At 32.4% G+C, this 22,421-nt stretch overlaps 3 protein-coding genes and 2 pseudogenes across 5 annotated transcripts in view; 4 read left to right on the plus strand and 1 right to left on the minus strand.

Annotated features, from left to right (window-relative positions):
• The first annotated feature begins 3,399 nt into the window (after positions 1–3,399).
• On the plus strand, positions 3,400–5,258 carry LOC119370905 (probably inactive leucine-rich repeat receptor-like protein kinase At5g48380). Its single transcript, XM_037639991.2, has 2 exons — positions 3,400–4,137; positions 4,214–5,258. Exons 1-2 carry the CDS (start codon positions 3,493–3,495, stop codon positions 5,087–5,089), a joined length of 1,521 nt encoding a protein of 506 aa, XP_037495919.2. The 5' UTR covers positions 3,400–3,492; the 3' UTR covers positions 5,090–5,258.
• An 83-nt stretch (positions 5,259–5,341) lies between these two features.
• On the minus strand, positions 5,342–7,531 carry LOC105638623 (probably inactive leucine-rich repeat receptor-like protein kinase At5g48380). Its single transcript, XM_089721838.1, has 2 exons — positions 6,543–7,531; positions 5,342–6,305 (listed from the first exon to the last, which is right to left on the minus strand). Exons 1-2 carry the CDS (start codon positions 7,380–7,382, stop codon positions 5,364–5,366), a joined length of 1,782 nt encoding a protein of 593 aa, XP_089577964.1. The 5' UTR covers positions 7,383–7,531; the 3' UTR covers positions 5,342–5,363.
• A 1,215-nt stretch (positions 7,532–8,746) lies between these two features.
• LOC105638622 (probably inactive leucine-rich repeat receptor-like protein kinase At5g48380) overlaps positions 8,747–22,421 on the plus strand; it is a 32,502-nt pseudogene continuing 18,827 nt past the window's right edge. Inside the window, exons 1-2 of the transcript XR_016321010.1 lie at positions 8,747–9,852; positions 11,713–12,723. The product of XR_016321010.1 is annotated as a probably inactive leucine-rich repeat receptor-like protein kinase At5g48380 (transcript). The remainder of the gene's footprint in view (positions 9,853–11,712; positions 12,724–22,421) is intronic.
• On the plus strand, positions 12,641–13,228 carry LOC119370903 (NADPH-dependent oxidoreductase 2-alkenal reductase pseudogene; annotated as a pseudogene). Its single transcript, XR_016320875.1, has 2 exons — positions 12,641–12,723; positions 12,824–13,228. The product of XR_016320875.1 is annotated as an NADPH-dependent oxidoreductase 2-alkenal reductase pseudogene (transcript).
• Positions 17,740–20,837, plus strand: LOC149496369 (NADPH-dependent oxidoreductase 2-alkenal reductase-like). Its single transcript, XM_089722005.1, has 5 exons — positions 17,740–18,079; positions 18,495–18,672; positions 19,213–19,379; positions 19,680–19,762; positions 20,213–20,837. The coding sequence occupies exons 1-5, from the start codon at positions 17,840–17,842 to the stop codon at positions 20,589–20,591; spliced, it is 1,047 nt and encodes a 348-aa protein (XP_089578131.1). The 5' UTR covers positions 17,740–17,839; the 3' UTR covers positions 20,592–20,837.

Genomic DNA, 22,421 nt, shown 5'->3' on the forward strand with positions numbered 1-22,421 from the left:
ATTTCATTCTTGAACTTTTGAATGAGTTCAAGTTTGCTACCTGTCACAAGCATGTCATCAACATAAATTGAAACAACTAAACACTCATCATCTGTATTTCTTACATACAAGGTAGCTTCACTTTGACTTCTGCTAAAGCCAAGTTGCATGAGATGATTGTCCATCCTTTCATACCAAGCTCTTGGAGCTTGTTTTAAGCCATACAAAGCTTTCTTTAGAAGATAAACTTGATCCTCTTTACCAGGAATTAAAAAACCATCAGGTTGCTCTACAAAAATCTCTTCATTGAGAAACCCATTCAGAAATGCTGATTTGACATCAAGTTGGTGAATTTGCCATGAATTGTGAGCAGCAAAAGCAAGAAGGAGTTTGATTGTGTCATACCTTGCTACTGGAGCAAAAGTTTCTTGGTAATCCACCCCATATTGCTGTGCATATCCCTTCACCACCAATCTGGCTTTATGCTTACAAACTGAACCATCAGAATTAAATTTGGTCTTAAAGACCCACTTTACACCAATCACCTTGCGATTTGCTGGCCTATCAACTAGCTGCCATGTCTCATTCTTGTTGATCATTTCTAATTCAGCTTGCATAGCTCTCCTCCATGCTTGAAATTCTTGTGCTTCATCGTAGCTTGTTGGTTCATTGACAACTAAGCTACACCTTTCATAAACGTCCTCTAAGGACTTTGTACCTCTCACCGGTAAGTCATCCACCAAATCATCTGCTACAAGTTGAGGTTGCTCTTTTGGAAAGAGATTAGCTTGAGTATCCTTTTGATTCTCCCAACACCAAACAGCAGCCTCATCAAACTTTACATCTCTGCTCAAAATTATTTTTTCAGTTTTCAAGCAGAAAATTCTGTACCCTTTACACGATGAACCATAGCCCATGAAAATGCCTTTTTCAGCCCTGTTGTCTAGCTTGCTTCTTTTTGATTCAGAGACTTGATAATAACATATACACCCAAAGATTCTGATATGATGTACTGTTGGCTTGTGGTCATACCAAGCTTCATAAGGAGTCTTGTCTTGCAAAGCTTTTGTGGGAAGTCTATTTAATAAATAGACAGATGTATTGACTGCCTCTGCCCAGAATTGGTTTGGCATGTGTTTCTCAATTAAAAGACACCTGGCCATCTCCATTACTGTCCTATTCTTCCTTTCAGACACCCCATTTTGTTGCGGAGTGTAAGGTACAGTCAATTGATGTTCAATGCCTGCACTTTTACAAAATTCAGCAAACTGGCGAGAAGTATATTCTCCACCATTGTCAGACCTTAAAGCTTTAATTTTAAGATTACATTGATTCTCTACTAAAGCTTTAAATTGTTTAAACACATCAAAGACTTCACTTTTGAGTTTAATGAAATAAACCCAACACATCCTGGTGCAGTCGTCAATAAATAGGAGAAAATAATTGTTACCACTCAAGGACTTGGTTGTCATCGGACCACACACATCAGTGTGGACGAGTTGAAGTTTTTGATTTGCTCTCCATGCCTGATTTGTTTGAAATGGTAGCTTCGATTGCTTCCCTTGCTGACAGATCTCACAAACTTGAGTATCATAGGAAATTTCAGGCATATCTTCCACCAGACCCTTCTTGTTCATTTCAGCAATTGTTCTTTGATTGAAATGTCCCAGCCTTTTATGCCATAAGTTTGTAATTGAATGTGAAGCACTTGTGTAAGCTTTCTCAGATGCTTTCTCCCAATTTACCACAAAACTTCTATTTTTCATGTTCACACTAAATAATTCAACTCCAGAAGGATCAAAAACAATGCATTTGTCATCCTTAAAAAGAAGTGAATAATTTTTTTCAAGCATTTGCCCAACACTTAGCAAATTTTGGCTAATTTCAGGTATGTACAAAACATCTGGAATGGTTTTGATACCTGATTTTGTTAAGACAGCCACTAATCCTCTTCCTTTGACTTCTAGGAATTCTCCATTTCCCACCTTTACTTTGGATTTGTAGGTAACATCAAGAGTCCTGAACATCTCTGCATCATTGCACAAGTGATGAGTGCAGCCACTGTCGATAAGCCATGCATCAGAGAAGTCATTCATTGAGAAGCAAGAAACTGCAAAAAGTTGCTCCTCCTGTGCATTATTTTCGTCTGCCATTTGAGCTTGAGAAGGTTTTGAGCCTTTGTTTTTGGATTTGCAGACTTTGGAAACATGCCCAATCTGCTTACAACTGCCACATACAGCATCAGGTCTCCACCAGCAATATTTCTCAAGATGTGTTGTTTTTTTGCAGTGTTTGCAAGAAGGAAACAGTTTCTTTGACCCTTCACTGCAATTTCCACCATCGTGCTTGCCCTTATTTTTCTGGTTGGGATGATGTTTCCCCTTATAAGAGTTTTGCTTTTGCATAGAGAAAGCTCCTTCGGTGAATCTCTCCTGCCTCATATTCCTTCTTTGCTCTTGCGCTTGAAGTGCACTCATTAGTTCACCTAATGAAATCGTACTTAGGTCCTTGGACTCTTCAAGAGAAGAAATCTTGGATTCAAACCTCTCTGGAAGAGTCACAAGAACTTTTTCCACAATTCTTGTATCTGAGAAATCTTCACCAAGCAATCTTATGTTATTAACAATCAAAGAAATTCGATCGGCATACTTACTGATTGTTTCATCCTCCAACATGTTCAACGACTCAAATTCCCTTTTCAAGTTCAAAACTTGCATTTGACGTGTTCTATCACTGCCTTGGTATTCTTCCTTCAACCTGTCCCAAGCCTCCTTTGCAGTTTTGCAAGCCATAATTCGGTAGAACACAGAATCTGCTACTGAATTTTGAATAACTGACTTGGCTCTAGATTTCTTTGCTTTTTCTTCACTGTTGGATTTGATTTGTGCTAAGGTGGGGTTTGCTGGTAGAGAAGGAATTGGTTTATCCTCTGTTACAGATTCCCATAGATCAAAGGCTTCCAAGAAAGCTTGCATCTTCACTGACCAAATGTGATAATTTTGACCAGTTAAGATGATAGGCGGGTTTAAAGATTGGCTGCTGGATGCCATTTGGAGTTTTGGATTAAAAAAACTTTGGTTGTAGTTTGGTCCCGTAAGATAAACTGCTCTGATACCACTGTTAAAACAAACTACAGTGGAGAATTTACAGATTAAATCTTATGAGATTGATAGAGAATTCCAGCATATTTTTCATTGAAGAATACTGCAGAATTTATACAAGAATGAAAATAACAAACTTCCTATTTAGAAGCCACTCATAAGGTGGATAAAAACTGAATAAAAAATCTGCAACTAAGAGCTAAAAAACAGCCACTAACTTAAGCCACTAACTCCACCATTTGATGCTGTAAAAAAAAAGAAATAACAGAAAAATATTAACAGTATGCTGGAACTGAAATGCCAGAAATCTAACAACTTCAACAACGATACAGAAGGCAACATCTGCAAATTCGTCGGGATTTATTGCTGGCATGTTTATGAAAACAGGGTATTGAATATTGAACTTAGTGATATGGGACTCAATGGCCAATTTCCTAACGGAATTGAAAAGTGTACAAGCTTAACCGGCCTAAACCTGTCTAACAATAACCTTCAAGGAACAATTCCTTCCGATATATCAAAAAAGCTTCATTTTGTTACAAGTCTTGATCTTTCTTCTAACAACTTTTCCGGTCAGATTCCACCGGATATTGCCAATTGCTCTTATTTGACTTCGCTTAAACTTGAACACAACAGTTTAACAGGTCAAATTCCTGAAGGAATCGGTAGACTTAGTCGGCTAAGGACTTTTAATGTTTCTAATAATATGTTATCAGGGCCAGTTCCCAATTTTTTTCATGCTAAATTTTCAGCTGATCGCTATGCTTCTAACAAAGGACTTTGTGGAGGGCCTTTGAAAAGATGCAGAAACAGTTCCAAGAAATTCCGATTTGATTATTCATTCAAAGATGGGTTTGCTATTGGTTATGTGGTTTCTCTGATTTCAGCTATGGTGATTTATGCATCTTATTGTATCCCTTGGGTGAATATGGGGAAAAAGGATGGGATGATCACAATACCAGCAATGGTGATGATGATGATGAAGAGAAGAAGCAAGAAACCAGAGCTTGACTATTTGGAAAGCTTGTCAACTTTGGAGTTTCTATTGGAGAAAGAGGTATTTCTTTTACTTTGTTAATTGGAAATATATCCGATGCTCTGCCTCATACCAACAAGCATGAATATGTTCACAGGTTTCTACATCGGAGAATTTTGTTACGAGAATGAGTTTTAAAGATCTCTGCGATGCAACAGAAAATTTTTGCAAAAATAACATAATTGGATTTGGAAAAATGGGGATTATGTACAAAGCAACACTTCCTAATGGTTGGTCTCTTGCAGTCAAGAAATTCTGTAATTCCAAACAATCTGAAGAACATTTCATATCGGAATTGAAGATATTAGGAAGATTAAGACATGAAAACTTACTTCCACTCCTCGGATTCTGCAAAGAATCAAAGAAAAGGCTTCTGGTGTATAACTATATGTCTAATGGAAACCTTTTCGATTGGTTGCATTCAATGGATGACGAGAAAAAGACTCTGCAATGGCCTATAAGAATGAAAATTGCTATTGGTTTAGCAAAAGGCTTAGCATGGCTTCATCATTGCTGCAATTTCCGTGTAGCTCATTTGAACATGAACACAAAATGTGTTTTACTCGATCAGAATTTTGAGCCTAAGTTATCAAACTTTGGAATGGCAACGCTCATAAATCCGAAAGAGATCAATTCAAGTAGGGGTTTTGTTATGGATATTGAGTTCTGGGAAGAATGTTTTCTTAAGGAAGATGTTTTCAACTACGGAATTGTGCTTCTTGAGCTCATTACAGGAAAAGTTTCTCCTTCTTTAAACATTTCTGATGGAAGCTTGGATAAATGGGTAAACTATCATTCTTCTAGTAACTCTGATCGTCTACATGATTTTGTCGATGAGCTCCTGATAGGGAAAGGACATGACAATGAGATCTTTCAATGCCTCAAAGTTGCGTCTAACTGCATTCATCAATCTCCAGTGCAACGGCCAAGTATGCTTGATGTGTACACGACAATTAGCACTATCAGCGATTGAGATTTTACAAGCTACAAGAAATTAGGACAAATTTCTTAATAGGCTTGAGATTTGTTGGAAGCAAAAGCATGCTTCTGTTACACACATTCTGTAAGTTGTATATCAAGTGTAGTAGTTAATTAGAGCCGATCTAGTTCGGATCGGCTATATGAATCATTTGTTTCCAATATCCACTCTAATCAAATTAATAGCAAAGCAAAGTATAAATTGGAAAAATATTTTGGATGTATTAAAAGAAAAAACACAGTCGAGAAAAGTGAAATCAATAGCATTATTATTTCAAACCCAATTTAAACATGGAGATTTCAGTTTGTGACAACATATCAGAATCATCTTCAAGCCCATATCTCTGTCCAATAGCCCTTAATGTTCTATAGACCTTAAGCATTGTTGGCCTTTTCTCAGGAAAGGCCTGAACACAATCACAAGCAATTCTCAGGATCTGAAATATCTCTCCATCATTTCTTTGCCCAACAATACGCTTGTCAATAGCATCATAAAGTCCAGAAGAACTAATTGAAAGCTCAGTACCATTAAATATGCTAAACGAATTGATGATTCCAGTAGGATCCTTTCCTGTAATTAGCTCAACAAGAAGCATTCCAAAGCTGTGGACATCCTTCTTAACAAAACCCATCTCCCAAAATTCTCTATGCACAATGAAATCTCTAGTTGATTGTATATCATTTCGATTCAAGAACAGAGCTCCATTGAAATTCGACATTTTGGGCTCAAATTTCTGATCAAGTAAAATACATTTGGAGGTTATGTTGAGATGAATAACCTGAATATTAGGGTTGTAATGAAGCCAAGCCAAGCCTCTTGCTAATCCAATTGCTATTTTAACCCTTAAAGGCCAATCAATGTTATTATCACCACCAATTTTGGTTTTATGAAGCCAATCATAAAGGGTTCCATTTGAAATGTATTTGTAGATTAGAAGCATTTCTTTCTTTTCTATGCAGAATCCTATTAGAGGCACTAAGTTAGTGTGTCTTAACCTACCTAAAGTCATTAGCTCACATACAAATTCTTTCTTGAAATTCTGGAAATTGTAGAGCCTCTTAATAGCAAGAAACCAACCATTTGGAAGTGTTGCCTTGTACATTGTTCCCATTTTTCCTTGACCAATGATATTCTCTTTATCGAAATTTGAAGTTACATCAGCAATTTCTTTGCAACTCATTCTTGTAACCATCCTCTCCAATGTAGAAATCTGTTGAAAAAAAAAAATCAACTTCTCTTGATTATATAATATCTGGGTACTTTAAACAACTAGACAAAATGAATTAACATTAAAGACCAAGCTAATGGGTAGAGTAGAGGATGTTAATGTAGCTTTTTGAAAATGATGTTGAAAACTTTTTCCAAAATATATTATAAGCCCATAAACAATATTCAATAATAATTTGTGTACCCAGAATATGTTAAATACAGAGAGTGATATATATACCTTTATATCCATCCTTCTTCCATCAATTGGTATCTTTATTGGCTTTTTAATTTTCTTCCCTAGAACCTTATTCTTCGAAAACTTGGTTGTAGAATACAGAGCAAAAAGAACAATAACCAGAGCAAAAGCAACAGCATAACCAACAACAAACCCATGAAAGAAGGGAACAGGGAACTCAATAGGAGGAGGAAGACAAGGATCCAAAGGTACACCACATAGTCCTTCATTATTTGCATAACCATCACTACCAACCCAAGCAGTGAAATTAGGATTAAAATTAGGCACAGGCCCAGACAACAAATTGTTAGCAACACTAAATCTCCGGAGTCGACTCAGGAGCCCAATCTCCGTCGGTATTTGCCCTGTTAACCTGTTATTATCAAGTATTAGCACATTAAGGAAAGAGCAATTGGCTATACTAACAGGAATTTCACCAGAGAGATTATTGTGAGATAGATCAAGAACGGAGAGAAATGGGATTCTTTTGGATATATCAGATGGGATTGTGCCGGAGATTTGGTTGCCTGAAAGGTTCAAGCCTGTAAGGGTTGTGCAGTTCTCAATACCCGTAGGAAAGTTGCCTTCGAGACCCATATTGGCGAGATTGAGATTTAAGACTTTATTTTCGTCTATGTGCCAGCAATCAACACCAGCAAAATAACAGACGAAATCGTGGGTATTGTTATTTAAGTTCCAGGAAGAGTGTAAGCGATGTTGAGGATCTTTGAAGGAGTCTTTGATTGATTTCAGGCATGCAATATCAGTATCAGTGCTGGTACTGAATGTAGACGTACTCAAGAGAAATAAAAGAGTTAAGTGGATGAAGAACAAGAACCCCATAATTCTTGTACAGAAATATTGTGTTGTTCTTGAAATACGATTACGAAATATTTAACTGCAGAATAAAAAGAAAGTCCAAAAGCAAGTCTTTCACGGCATGGAAAATTGAAGTGGTGGAAAAAAGAAAGTCCATGTACATCGAAATCAAAGTCTTCGGGCTGGTTGACCCGCTATATAGATATTGAAAGAGGATACTTCCTTGGGGGCTTCGTGGTTATCTGGTTCCAGTTTCGATTTCTTGTTTTTCAGGAACTGGAATTGAAACAAAAGAAATTCGGTACACTGTCTCAGTTCCAGTTCTCAAAATTTCAATTAGGTACTTCCATTCTGCAGTTTTGGTTATTTGGTTCTAATTTTAGTTCTTTTATTTAAAATTACTACATTTTCTAAAGGATAACCACAGTTATAAACTTTTCCTATATTGCATTAATATCATGTTCCTTTAAATAAATAAATAGAATTTAATATTAAAATAAAACTACAATACAGACAAATAATCCATCATAACCATATATCAATACCGGTAACGGAGCCAAAAATAAGAGGTGGGGTAAATTTTTTTTAAAATTTAAGGGAGATAAAATTGAAAACATTTATTATTTTATAGATAAAATTGAAAATTATTAACATTTTATAGGTAAATGTAGGATCCATAAAATTATCTATCGTTAATTTACTCACTTAATAAGTAGTAATTATTAAAAAAATAAAAGTCGTATTTCTGAGCTAGGGGGCCGGGGTGGCCCGCCTCTAACTAATTCTTTTTCAAAGAATTATGTCATAAAATTTCAAATTTTTTTATTTTATCCTTAAAATAATAAATTTATCAATTTCATCCCTTTAATTCTTAAAAATTTTATTTTACCCCCTAATTTTAATTTCCGACCGTATCATTGAATTCATTCATTAAAAAAATAGAATTACATCAAATAAACCTTGATGAAATTGAACTTATATTACAAAATTGAGGAAAAATATGAAACAGTAAAAACCATCGAACCCAAAAAGAAGGGATTAATTCACTTTTCATCTTTTATAAATTTCCTTTAGGACCCTTCTTTAAATTGCTATTAAGTCATCTTTATAATATTTATTATATGTTGGCTTTGGAAAAAAAATTTTCTCGATCCGGTCGGGGTCGTGGAAAAGCAAGTCTTTTACGGTATGGAAAATTTGTGTACATGCAAATCAAAGTCTGCCCAACGCATGTTGGAGGACAGGATTCTTCCTTGGACTTATATATGTATATGTATATCTTTTTTTAAAAAAAAAAAATTTCGGGTATTTTCACATTTTCTTTAAATATAATATTAATTTGTTTTAGAGTCTGTGGCTATCCTCTCTCTATAAATGCTTTTCATGGATCGAGCTTTTTTACAATGTGAAAATTATACCATCAATTCTCTTTAAATATTGTAGCTAGCAAGTTACACATACCATCAATTGTTGCTAGACAAGTCCATCCACTTGAGCATATACATAATTCATTGCTAGCCCTTCCTTGAATCCTTTATCCATCACTATATTGTTTCTTTTGCAGCTTTTAGATTTCAGTAATTAGATGTCTTGCAAAACTAGAAGAGTTGGTGCAGTTTCTCTGTGCATATTTATCTTTTCATTTTTGGCCACTTTTACTGCAACTATCAGTACAGAAACTGATATTGCTTGCTTAAAATCTGTCAAAGCTTCCTTAGAAGACCCTTTTGGTTACTTGAATTCTTCCTGGAATTTCAACAACAATATAGAAGGTTTTATTTGTAGGTTTGCTGGTGTGGATTGCGGGCCTGATGATGAAAACAAGGTTTTAAGTCTCAGCCTCTATGATATGGGACTTAAAGGTCGGTTCCCTAGAGGGCTTCAAAATTGTACAAGCTTAACAGTCCTAGACTTAACCAATAACGAGCTTTATGGACAAATTCCATTTGATATTCAAAAACTACTACCGTCTGTTACATTGCTTGATTTATCCTCCAATAAATTCTCTGGTGAAATCCCATTGAGCATTGCTAATTGCTCTAATTTAACTGTTCTTAGACTTGACAACAACAGTTTAACCGGTCATATTCCACAAGGAATTGGTTTGCTTAGTCGGCTCAAGTGGTTTAGTGTTGCTAATAATTTGTTATCAGGAGCAGTACCCAATTTTAATTCTACATATATTGGATCCTACGCAAATAACAGTGGACTCTGTGGAAGGCCTTTGGAAAGATGCAGAGTTCATTCGGAGAAATTCCACTGGCGATTTGTTTATTCATTCAAAGATGGGTTTGCTATTGGATACGCAGTTTCTTTGATTTCTGCTATGGTAATTTATGCTTCTTATTGCGTACCTTGGGTGCATGCGGGGACAAAGGATGAGAGGATCACAATAACAACAATGGTGATGATGATGATGAAGAGAAAAAGCAAGAAAACAGAGCTTGACCATTTGGAGAGCTCGTCAACTCTGGAGTTTCTACTGGAGAATGAGGTATTTCATTTACGTTATTAGTTAGACTCTTATATTTACTGGGACACTTATAATCTTAACGAACTTTATTTAGGTTTCATATTTGATAAATAATAATAAAAAAATGAGGCAGTATGCTGAAAATACTAGTTTCAAATTGTTAACCCCTTTGTTTGGAACAAATTTGTGCAATCATTTGCAAACCCATATTTTTGTGTTTGAAATTAAAAAAAAAAAAATTTCAATTTCAATTATAGAAATTCAATTCATGGGATTGAATATAATTACATCAAATTTTCACAAAATAAGTGGAATTTCCACAAAACTAAGTAATTCAACTTTTGATGACAAAACTATACCATTCTTCTCCTACAAAGTCAATTTATCAATTTACTTATTTAACTTATTTATTTTATTAAACTTGACCAAAATAATTTTAAAATTTTATTTTTTTTAGAAAAATATTTTTTATTAATGTGTTTTTTATTTTAATATTTTTATCTTTTATTTAAATATTTTTTAACATTTTTTTACTATTGAGAGAGATTCGAGTTAAATATACACTTACCACTGAATCAAATGCAATAATTTACTTTTATTTTAATAAAAATATAAAAAAATTATATAGCATAACATAAATATAATTGGTATTTATGATTTATTTTTATGAAATTACTATTTTAAGGATATTTTAGGAAATAAAAGTAAATGAATTTTCAATTATAAATTTATTACATGCATGATTATGTCAAACTCAAATGAATTATATGTTTTAAATTGGGTTAATTATAAATTTAGTGTCTGAACTTTCGAAAAATTTCTATTTCAGTGTTTTAACGGAAAATATTTACAACCAAATATTTAAATCGATAAATTTTTTTTAATCAGGTGTCTCCGTCTTACGTGGCTTGCCAGAAACATAAATAGGACTTATGAAGTCCACTTAATATTCAAAATAATACTGATTAAGATGATAAATAACTTGACACGTCGGATTTTGGCATGTCAAATAATGGAGTATAAAAAAGATTGATAAAATTGCCCTTAGCCCTATAATACTTACTGGACGTCTAGACCTAGCCCATAACTCTACATATAAGCCAAAAAAGTAAGATAATGACACATGATTTAATATTTTTAATTCCAGAAATAAGAAATCTCATTCTTCTCTAATCTTTCTCTAGCCTTTGCATTATAATTCCAATACATTATAAGGTCCAATAGTTATTTTTCCATTAAGTGACTAAGATATTAAAAGTACTCTTAAAGAAAATTATTTTTCCTACATTTAGGGGTGAGCAAATAGTGATCTGAATCAAACTAAGGTGAAAGAAAATACAAAACTGAAATTTCCATAAGTAAAATGAGTCGAACTGAAAATGGGTATTTAAATCGAATCGACTCGAATTGTATTAGTCAATTTGTGCTGTTTAATCGGTTTGATTTTAAGATCAAGATGAGACAAACAATAATTTTGGTTCAGATAGAGCGACATGATCAACCGAACTTCTTTTGAGCAGTCAAATTACATCTATAGGGCAGTTATGGACCAAAGCAATTAATATATATATTTTTTAAAAACTATTCTCATTTTATCTCTTTTTTTCCCCATTAAATGATAAAAAATATTCTCATTAAAAAAATAGTTTTTTTATTGATCTAATCAATTGATCGGCCAATAAACCGGGTCTAAGCAAGTTATTATAGATCGAAATATGGCATGTACCGGTTCCTAACCCAGACAACTTGCACAACAATGTGACTGCACAATAATGTGACATGTACTAGTTTTCCAAAAATAGGTGTGTCAGCATATTTATGTCATAATGCAAATATATCCGATGCTCTGCCTCATACCAATAAGCTTGAATATGTTTACAGGTTTCTATGCTGGAGAATTTTGTTACAAGAATGAGTTTTGAAGAGCTCAGCAACGCAACAGAAAATTTTAGCCAAAATAACATAATCGAAAATGGAGAAACGGGGATTATGTATAAAGCAACACTTCCTAATGGTTGGTTTCTTGCAGTCAAGAAAATCTATAATTCTCAACAATCTGAAGAGCATTTCATATCTGAATTGAAGATATTAGGAAGATTAAGACATGACCACTTACTTCCACTCCTCGGATTCTGCAAAGAATCAAATAAAAAGCTTCTGGTGTATAAGTACTTATCAAATGGAAACCTTTTTGATTGGTTACATTCAACGGAAGACAAAAGAAAGACTCTGCAATGGCCTTTGAGAATGAAAATCGCTGTTGGTTTAGCGAGAGGCTTAGCGTGGCTTCACCATTGCTGCTACTTCCGTGTAGCTCATTTGAACATAAACTCAAAATGTGTTTTGCTTGATCGGAATTTTAAGCCTAAGCTATCAAACTTCGGAAGGGCGACACTTGTCAATCCAAATGAGATAAACTCAAACAGGGGTTTTGTTATGGATACTGAATTTGGGGAAAGGTGTTTTCTTAAAGAAATGTTTTCAACTATGGAATTCTGCTGATTGAGCTCATTACAGGAAAAAATGCTGCTACTTTAAACATTTCTGATGGAAGCTTGGATAAATGGGTAAGCTACCATTCTTCCAATAACTCTTATTGTCTGCATGATTTCGTGGATGAGCTTCTGATAGGGCAAGGACATGATGATGAAATCTTTCAATGTCTTCAACTTGCATGTACTTGTGTTCAAGAGATTGCAGAGCAACGGCCAAGCATGCTTGATGTGTACACGACAATTGGCACTTTAGGAGAGCAATTTGTGCAAAGTGAAATTATAGATGCTGCATAAATTTAACATGTAAAATTTAGGTTGATTTATTGACGAACAATTTTGGATTTGATGAGGCTTTCAATTACAAAGAGGAGCCTGACTTGAATGCTGCTTTGAAAAGGTTGACTGTTAAAGAAAATTATACATTAGCTTCTCAACTATTAGATACAAAATTTATATTTATAACTTCACAACTGATTTTTTTGAATTGCTATTTATAGATACGTCCCTGAAGGCATTGACATCTATTTCGAAAATGATGGGGGCAAAATGTTAGATGCGGTGCTTCTGAACATGAGAGTCCATGGCCGTGTGGCTGCTTGCGGAATGATATCACAGTACAATCGTGAGGAGCTTGAAGGTGTTCGTATAGAAGGGTTTGTAGTTATTGAGTACTTTAAGGAATATTGCAAGTTCTTGGATTTTATATTGCCTTCTATTAGAGAAGGAAAGATAACATATGTGGAGGATATTGTTGAAGGCCTGGAGAAAGGCCCTGCAGCTCTTGCAGGGCTTTTTCACGGTCAAAATGTTGGAAAACAGGAGGTTGTAGTTCATCGTGAGTGATGAATCCTTGTGTAATTTTCTTATTCTACTTCATTAAATATAATAATGAAATTTTTTTCCTGTCCCTTCTGCTGTTCTTCAGTATATATTAGCCTTTGTTTCAGTTTTTCTGATAAGATTTCCCTTACATGTGTTCTAATTCTCTTGCAAGGTTTATATATATATATATATATATATATATATATATATATGCTTGCTTCTAGAGATGTTTTCTACGCATCAGCCTTCTCTTCCTATTTTTCTTCATTATTTGCATGTCATTGCAGTGATTGAGCCACGAATTGAAATTAAGGGCTAAAACATATTTCTAGAGTTTAAGGGGGAAATCGACAAAATTTACTATTTTGGAGGGCAAAAATAAAAAAAAAATTCAATATTTTGTGGGTATCTCTTTTAAAAAAAATTTTATTGGGAGCGGGGGGCCACCCCTGGCCCCTAGCTCCGTCAGCGTGTCATTGTAACTATCATATTAAACTCAACTTATAAAACTAATTGAAAAAATAGAAAACTGAATTTTCAATAATCGAACCGAATCAAAATAGAGAGAAAAGCAAATTAGTTGTGTTTTATTTATTGTTAATATGTTGATATATATATATATATATATTGCTTTTTATAATAGATAGAAAATATGTATAATCAAATAAGGATGATAATATCTAATTTTTATAGAAAGAAATTAGAAATTTTACTCAATTTGTCAGATAAATATGTATCAACTTCAATAATTTGCCTTCTTAAAAAAAAAATTCAATAATTTGATTCAAAAGGATTTCCATATATATATTATCACCAAATCGCTCGAAGTTTCCAAAAGATGAAAAACTCTTCGCGTTAAGAATCTTTACTTATCTTGTGATCCTTATATGCGTGTACGGCCTAACAATAGATACAAATTTGAATCTCCTCTTTTATTACTAAAAAAAAAATTAAATTTTAGATATAACAATTTAATTACTCCTGTAATTCAGTCGGTCATAGGTGAAATTAACGGCGATTGCAACTCACTGATTTATGAAAATACGAAACACTAATAATAATTAGTTTCAGGACATCAGTCTTATCATTCGGGCAAGATATTATTTGCACTCTTCAATTTATTTAGTCATGAAAAAACAAAGTAGTAGCTACTAATAATTAGACAACGTTGAAGGTACCTGATATTTAATTTATGTGATGAAAAAAAAAACAAAAAAAGGAAATGATGATTGAATTGGGTGCAGGCATCCTTGACAATCACTTAACAGATTTTCATGAAGGTTTCTGCAATTAATTAATTTAATTACTGAAATTTTACCCAGTAAAAACCTACTATTTGGAAGCATAAGTAAGACAATGCATCAAGTTATATACATACATTCACCTAAGATATTAAAATTTGAAAATAAAATTTGTAAATATCCAATATAGTTGATCATCTATGCATGTGCACTCCTATAGCCTTTGATCAGTAAATTATATATTTAGAATTTAAATAATTTTAAATTTAAAAGATGGTTAAAATCTTTCGAATCAAGTCATCTGTCTTAACGGTTGCGAATACCGATTAGCATTAAAAGAATATACTCTAAATCATGTTTAACCCAAATATTTTTACAATTCGATACGTTTTCTTGAGGTCAGTTTTTTTATTTTGCATTGGTGGATTCCCCATGCTCCCTTCCAATTAAAAGAGCTATTTTTAAATTTTTTTTTTAATAAAGAGTAAAAATATTATTTTTTTGAGTTTAAAAATTATTTTTAATTGATTTGATGTATAAATAGAAACACAAAAAGTATATACATTTTTCAATTCAATTTTTTCATCTGTGTGCATGTAATGATTTTTCCTCTTTTAATAAAATATTTGGAGTTATTCAAAAATGAAAATAAAACTTCGAAGCCGCCTAGATTTTTTTTTTCCCCCTATTTTAATAAAATAATTATTAAGCTCCAGGTGCTTCCACGTTACTTCTCCTAAACCAAGATAGCCGCCAGAATTTTTTATTATAGCTGATATTTGTTTTTTTAAGGTATAACCATTTGAACATAAACGTATGACAATCAATAATAGATGTAGACATCATCTTCAACTAGTATAAAAGAGACATATGCTCTGGATATGATAATATATCCAAAAACACACTAACAAAATGTCAAGTGAGGAAGTGACAAGCAACAAGCAGGTGATATGAATTTAGCCCATGTAATTAGGATTGGGCAAATAGTTGGGTTACTAAAAAATCAAACTATATCTTATCAATTACTAAAAAATCAAAAATTCTTTTCACCCGTTAGATGCAATAAACTATTTCACCCGTATTGGTTGACGATGGTTGAGTATTCCACTGAGTATTTATTTATTTATTTATTTTGATTAATAATAATGGAATGATAAATTGCAAAAAGGTAATGCAATTATGTATAAATATTAAAAATGTAATTAAAAATTTTAAAAATAATGTCTAGCAAAATATAATAAATCAAACATAGTAAATTTAATATCTTAATTAATATATATTCACAATAATTTTATGTATATTAATAAAATGGAACTCTTAAGCAAAAACAAAATATAATAATTTTATATAAAATAAATTTTTTTAAATAAATTAATGAAAATAAATAAACTAAAGTATAATAAGGGTCCTGCAATCTAATATAGGTAATTTGCTTTGATTGAGTCATCTCCATTATATAAAAAATAATTACGAATTTAATAAATATTATTAAAAGACAAGAATTGACCTTATTGCATAATTTACAGTATTATTACGGACTATTAGATGTCTTATATGAATAATAAACATATAAGTATTGATTGCTGTGGTATGGACATGATAATAACTGAGTCAACTACACTAAAATTTTAAATAATAAATTGAATTTGAGTATTTTTAAATTATATTATTGCTTGTTGTTGGTATGGTCATATAATTTTAAATAATAAATTAAAATTTGAGTATTTTTAAATTATAAATTGAAATTAATATCTTACGTGTTCATAAAGTTGAAATACTTCCCGTGAAACCCATCATAATGCGCACTAAGTCCTTCTAGTGAAACCCATCATAACGCACTAACTAGTTAACATTCATTCCTCTTACTATTACAATTAATGAAAACTGTGGAATCAAGAAAATAGCGTAAAACAAAGGGAAAATTATTATTATTATATTCTTATATATTTGAAAATACAACTTTAGTTGAAGTTGGTCTCTGTATTTTTTAAAATGCCTTTTTGAAGTCAACACGTTTCATTCCCTCATACATTTAGGCCTTCCGTCCAATTTAATATGTTTTGTCCGTTAAATGAATATAAAATTACCTCAATAACCTTACTATTTTCATCTCAAGTAATTTTCTCTCTCCAACAACTTTATTTTCCTTTTTCTCTCTCTTGTTCTTTGTATGTTTCTTTTTGTACAACCCAATTCATCGCTAATCTTCTCTTACAGAGAGATAAGTTGATATCACATAAGTTTCCGTGTTTTAGTTATATCTTCACCAATTGTTTAGGAGACAAATCAAAAGCATTGATCTTCATTGTTTTCAAACCGACCCGATTGTTGTATCTATGATCCAGTTTATGATTGGGAGGAGATGGATTAAAGGAATAAGAAATAGATTGATGTAATTTTGAAGAGATAGTGTTAAAAAAAAAAAAAGCTTTCAATTTTCTTTGAAAATGAGTGGCAGAAACAGATTGATCTAACTAGTGCTGCTGGTTTTTTTTTTTCATCTACTAATTGAATAGATGGTTTTGATAAATAAAAAAAAAAATCAATTTTCTTTTGAAAATAAATGGCAAACTTTGGAAATGGTTTAAATTTTTATTAGGAATCTTATTTTTTTCTGAAGTTTTTATTTAATTTTGGATGCTTAATCATGTTGAAAATATTTTTAATATTTTACAATTTATAAATAATTGTGACGTTAATTAAAAGCATTCCTCTGAATAAATTTTTGTTTTGTCATTGGTGAATAATATCAATATTTAAAATATTTGGTGATATTTTTTTCTTCTTTATTTTTTATTGAGATAAATATTTCTTGAAGATAGTTTTTTATAAATTAAATGAAACCTCAAATTTAATATTTATTAAAATAAATTTTTAATAATAAAATCAAATATATGGTCCACTACAAAAAATCATTTCCTAGTAACAAAATCAAATGAATAATTTAATGTAAAAATTTAAGAAAAATATATTTGGTTCTTATTTTTAGATATCCATTAATAAAATTCATATTTCTTCCTAAAAACAGAACACAGGGGTATTTTTAAAATGAAATTTCATTCTCTTTTTTTTTTTTTTACCCTAATTAGATAAAATTGAATGGAATGACTAAAATTGTGAAGCAATATAAGGATTCTTAAAAGCATGTCAAAAAATACAGGTATTGAGTAGTTGTATTTCGATAGATAATGGATGTAATAGTAATTTCCTGTAAAACAAAACATCTTTAAAATGTCAAATCAAACATATCATTCATTACGTCATATATGTGAGTTATTGCATACCTGTTTCTGTATTCCTTTTGCCCCACCCGACGAAATTCACGTTTATAATGCTTTCCTCTTCTTATCCACTTTCCAGAAACTATCAGTATAGGTCAAGGTCATTTATGTTTCAAAAAAGATAAGGTCATTTATAGAAAGAAGTACTCAGAAACAGAAAATAGAAGCAATGGCGAACGAAGGCGAGGTAGTGAGCAATAAGCAGGTGATATTAAAGAACCATGTGACTGGGTTTCCTAATGAATCTGACTTGTACATAAACACTACTTCTATTAAGCTTAAAGTACCAGAAGGAAGTAAAGCTGTTTTGGTCAAGAATCTCTACTTGTCTTGTGATCCTTATATGCGTGGTCGCATGAGTAATGGCCCGGCTGATGATACCGATTTCGCTCCTTTCACTCCTGGCTCTGTAATTTCTCTCAATCCATTTTTCTTTATATTTTATAAATTGTGTTATTATTTATTTTTGGGTTTTTTTGGAACCAATTATAGTTGTTTGTTTCTGGGGTTGTATTAATTTCTCATAAAGGTGATGGAAAATATGATGATTTTGATGTGAAATTACTGCATCAATTGAATAGCTCTGTTTTTGTTCTCTGAATACCTTTTCTTCTCATCGTTTGTAAATTGTTTTATTATTTATTAGTCCTTTTTTTTTTTTTTTTTTTTTTTTTTGTATTGCTGAAATTTTTTATGATGGGTTTGAGAGAATTGATGATTTTTATGTGAAATTAGTACCCAAATTGAATAGCCCAGTCATCTTATGAGCTTTTCTTTTCTTTCTTTCTTTTTTTTTTTTTTTTTTTTGAAAAAAAAAAAAAAAGCCAATAAGTGGATTTGCAGTGGCTAAAGTGGTGGATTCAGTGCACCCTGACTTCAAGAAAGGTGACTTGTTATGGGGAGTTATAAGTTGGGAAGAGTATAGTCTTTTAACAAAACCTGAAAGCTACTTTAAAATCCTCCATACAGATATTCCCCTTTCCTACTACGCTGGACTACTTGGTAAGTTCTTTCTTCAGTTTATGATACTTGGAATTTTTATTGGTTAGGACTTTTGCTACTGGTGGAATTTCTTTTCCTTTTCTGGTCAGGATTGTTTGAATGTCAGACTTATTGATGAAATTGAGGTGTTATTGACTATTGTATGTAGATAAATTAGGAGTTTGGGTATCTATGGAGTTTTCTTAATTTTTGTCAATCTCTAGTCAGAATTTAGATTTATCAGTTCTTTGATTATGATAGTTTAGATTAATTGGAAAGGTATTGATGGAATTTTCTTATTTTTGGCATCATTGGTTTGATTCTCTAATCAAAATTTCTATTGAAAGGTTCTCAAACTTGTAGCTTTTCTTATAATAGTAATCTAGACTTGTATAGCTAAACAACTGAGACTTGAAAAGTTTTTTTATACAAGATTCAGACTACTTTGTTGCTGTTAATAGAACCATCCGGACAAAATTTCAACAATGTTTAATATCCGGTCTCTTTTCTGGTTAGGATATTATCGTTTGTAAATTTTTAACTTATTTCTTGTTTTAATAGGTATGCCTGGCATCACTGCTTACTTCGGTCTGCAAGATATTTGTTCTCCTAAAGAAGGAGAACGTGTCTACATTTCAGCAGCGTCGGGTGCAGTTGGTCAGCTTGTTGGGCAGTTTGCAAAGTTGATGGGTTGCTATGTTGTGGGCAGCGCTGGAAGTCAACAAAAGGTGAATCACTATGAAGAGCACACTTCGATCTTTGGTTCACCTTCATTTCTTATTGAATGACTTGTTACATGAAAAGAATCGAGAATTATCATCCTAATCGTCATTTAACTTCTATTGACTTGCCAAAGTTCTGTTGTATGATCACTTTCTGCATTTTGTATATAGTATATGTTTTGTACTATGTCTGTTCTTTATTAAATGTAGTGATTGGATGGTTTTTTATGAAGAACAAGTTCGGTTTCAATGATGATTAAACATGCTGAACTCATTTAATTTTGTTCTGGTTTGTCTAACATAAAGGTTGACTTATTGACGAACAAGTTTGGTTTCGATGCTGCTTTCAATTATAAAGAGGAGCAAGACTGGGATGCAGCATTGAAAAGGTCAGTGTGTGTTATTTAAGAAAAAGTTAAAAACATTCCTCTCAAACTTGATGGAAAATTTTAAATTCTTTGTTTGACATAATTCCCATTTATTTTAATTTTTTGGGGATCTTTGCTTGCCTACAATTAATATATATGTCTTCCTATTATTCAAATATTGGTAGAACAATATGTACCCTAACAGGAATATGTAAAACTAAAATTTGAAAATCTGGTATCTTACCCATGCTGTGCCAACATTTCTTGTTGGCTCTTATCTATGACAAACATACGTCATGATAAAATTGTGCATTCCAATGAAATACTTTTGTTTTTTGTATAACTGAAATTGTGTGACCACAACCATGAGAAAATTTCTTACCACATATTGGTGAGACTAATGTAATTTCCGTACAAAATTTCTCAGAGCCATCTAATATGTAATAGAACTCATTAAATTCCATTCTCCAGATATTTTCCTGAAGGCATTGACATTTACTTTGAGAATGTTGGAGGAAAAATGCTTGATGCAGTTCTTCTAAACTTGAGAACCCATGGCCGAATCGCTGCCTGCGGAATGATTTCTCAGTACAATCTGGAGCACCCAGAAGGAGTGCACAATTTGATGACAATTGTTTATAAACGAGTTCGAATACAAGGATTTATAGCTTTTGATTACTTCAGCCAGTATTCTAAGTTCTTGGACTTTGTTCTGCCTCACATTAGAGAAGGCAAGATTACTTATGTGGAGGACATAGCTGAAGGCATTGAGAATGGTCCTTCTGCACTGCTGGGCCTTTTCAGCGGCCGGAACGTTGGAAAACAGGTAGTAGCACTTGCTCATGAGTGATTTTGCCTACTTTTTGGATTATCTGTTAATGCAGGAATAAAGTTCTACTGTACTGTGGCAATTTCATATTTGTGTGTTATTTAAGTATGCCTGTACTTAAGAAAAGAAAAAGAAAAATAAAAAAAGAGAAGATTTTTATGTATTAAACCTTATTCTGGCTTGACGTGTGCCATACAAAGGGCTGTAATTTTCTGTTCAGAAGCAGATTTCAGATTTTTGAGTAATAATAAAACCCATTTCTGGTTATCATATTGCTTAAGCTGAAGTAATTAATTATATAATTGTATTTAGCAAACATCTTATTTTAACAATTGTTATCTTGGGAAAGTAAGAGAGTGGCTGAGAATTAAAAACAAAAGAAAGAGAGAAGTTCAAAACAGAGTGGTTCATGCAAACCTCAAAAATGTCAGTCAATGGTACTGCTATTTCATGTTAGCCTTTGATTCCTCTGTTTAAAGGCGGGAGCTATGAATTTTGAAGCATAAAAATGAAAATTTTGTTTATTTATGGCTCAATAGTAGACTACCCACATTAGTTATATAAATTAGAGAAAATTATTATTTAGTCTTGACATTTGATTAAATTAATTAATTCATCCTTGTATTTTGATAATATTAATTATTAGTTCCTGAGGTTTATCTCCGTTAAATTAATTGATCTTTCCATCAAATTTCTTTCATTTTTCCGTTAACTCCATTTAAGAAATCAAATTTCTTTCATTTTTCCGTTAACTCCATTTAAGAAGATGGAAATACCCTAATTTTTCCTAGAAAAGACTAAACTCCATTTAAGAAGATGGAAATACCCTAATTTTTCCTAGAAAAGACTAAATTAACCTAGGTTAACTATTCCATTGGTGTGAGAGAAAACCAAAAGTCATATTCCATTCTTGATCAAAAAGAAAGAGCAACAATAACTCGTCAGCTTGCTCTGAAGTTTGATGGAACCTTTTGATCAACCTAGAACGAAAAGAAAGGACTAACGTGATCGTTGTTCCCATTTAACAGGTAACGCCGGCGCATCTCAACCTGGTTGCCTCTGGAGCGAACTTGTGGTTGCAGACGCCATTTTTAGCAAAATATGCTTTGAATTTCTGCAAATCAATGAATTCTTGTCAAATCGGCACTCAGGAATTTTCGCCGGTAGTTTGCATTGCTTAACAGCTAACACAAGAACCAGGAAAAAAAAAAAAAAGATAAATTTGGTAGTTCAAGAAACTCGAGAGACTTGCAGTTCCCGATTTCATCTGGAATCAAGACTTGTATTTGAATAAAGTCGACGAAGACTTCAGGGAAGGCCATTCATCTTTGTGATTAACAAATGGTTTATGAGGTTCCTATCCAGTTTCATGTTTATTTTCCACCACTTGATTTCTCCATACAAAATGTTCGTTAAACTTTTTTATTTTATTTAAAAACTGCTAATTGCCATCTGCCGCTTAGAGTTTTAAAATGGAAAATGCTAATTAAATCTGTTGATAGCAAAAATTTTTTATAGGATTTACTATTTATTGCAAGATCAAGATTTTTTAAACAAAGAATGGAGTTGTTAGGATATAATTATGTAATAAGGACTTGAACTCTTAGTATTTAATCATTTTGGGGGGTGGGGGGTGGTTATTTGTAACTGACGTATAATAATGATGAGTCAGATATCATGTTATTTCTTACTGGCTAGTAATGTGGAGTGGGTTGCCACCTAGCTAAGGTATACAAACTATTGTATTGCTTCTTTTGGAATTACGACAATGTTAAAAGTATTCTCTATTTCTAAAACTCTCCTTCTCTCTCTATCCTTTCTCTCTCTCGATGGCCTCTTGCGCCCAAAACT

This window comes from Jatropha curcas, chromosome 5 (assembly GCF_041381405.1).
Source record: "Jatropha curcas cultivar XTBG-Jc1 chromosome 5, XTBG_Jcur_1.0, whole genome shotgun sequence".
Classification (NCBI taxonomy): domain Eukaryota; kingdom Viridiplantae; phylum Streptophyta; class Magnoliopsida; order Malpighiales; family Euphorbiaceae; genus Jatropha; species Jatropha curcas.

What these genes read in the sequence shown, in the direction of transcription:
- LOC119370905 (XM_037639991.2), top strand. Translation starts at nt 3,493, where the DNA reads ATGGGACTCAATGGCCAATTTCCTAACGGAATTGAAAAGTGTACAAGC. An exon ending in AGTTTCTATTGGAGAAAGAG is followed by an intron (nt 4,138 to 4,213) that starts GTATTTCTTTTA and finishes ATATGTTCACAG; the next exon opens with GTTTCTACATCGGAGAATTT.
- LOC105638623 (XM_089721838.1), bottom strand. Translation starts at nt 7,382, where the DNA reads ATGGGGTTCTTGTTCTTCATCCACTTAACTCTTTTATTTCTCTTGAGT. An exon ending in GAAGAAGGATGGATATAAAG is followed by an intron (nt 6,306 to 6,542) that starts GTATATATATCA and finishes TTTTTTCAACAG; the next exon opens with ATTTCTACATTGGAGAGGAT.
- LOC149496369 (XM_089722005.1), top strand. Translation starts at nt 17,840, where the DNA reads ATGGCGAACGAAGGCGAGGTAGTGAGCAATAAGCAGGTGATATTAAAG. An exon ending in CTCCTTTCACTCCTGGCTCT is followed by an intron (nt 18,080 to 18,494) that starts GTAATTTCTCTC and finishes AAAAAAAAAAAG; the next exon opens with CCAATAAGTGGATTTGCAGT. An exon ending in GCGCTGGAAGTCAACAAAAG is followed by an intron (nt 19,380 to 19,679) that starts GTGAATCACTAT and finishes TCTAACATAAAG; the next exon opens with GTTGACTTATTGACGAACAA.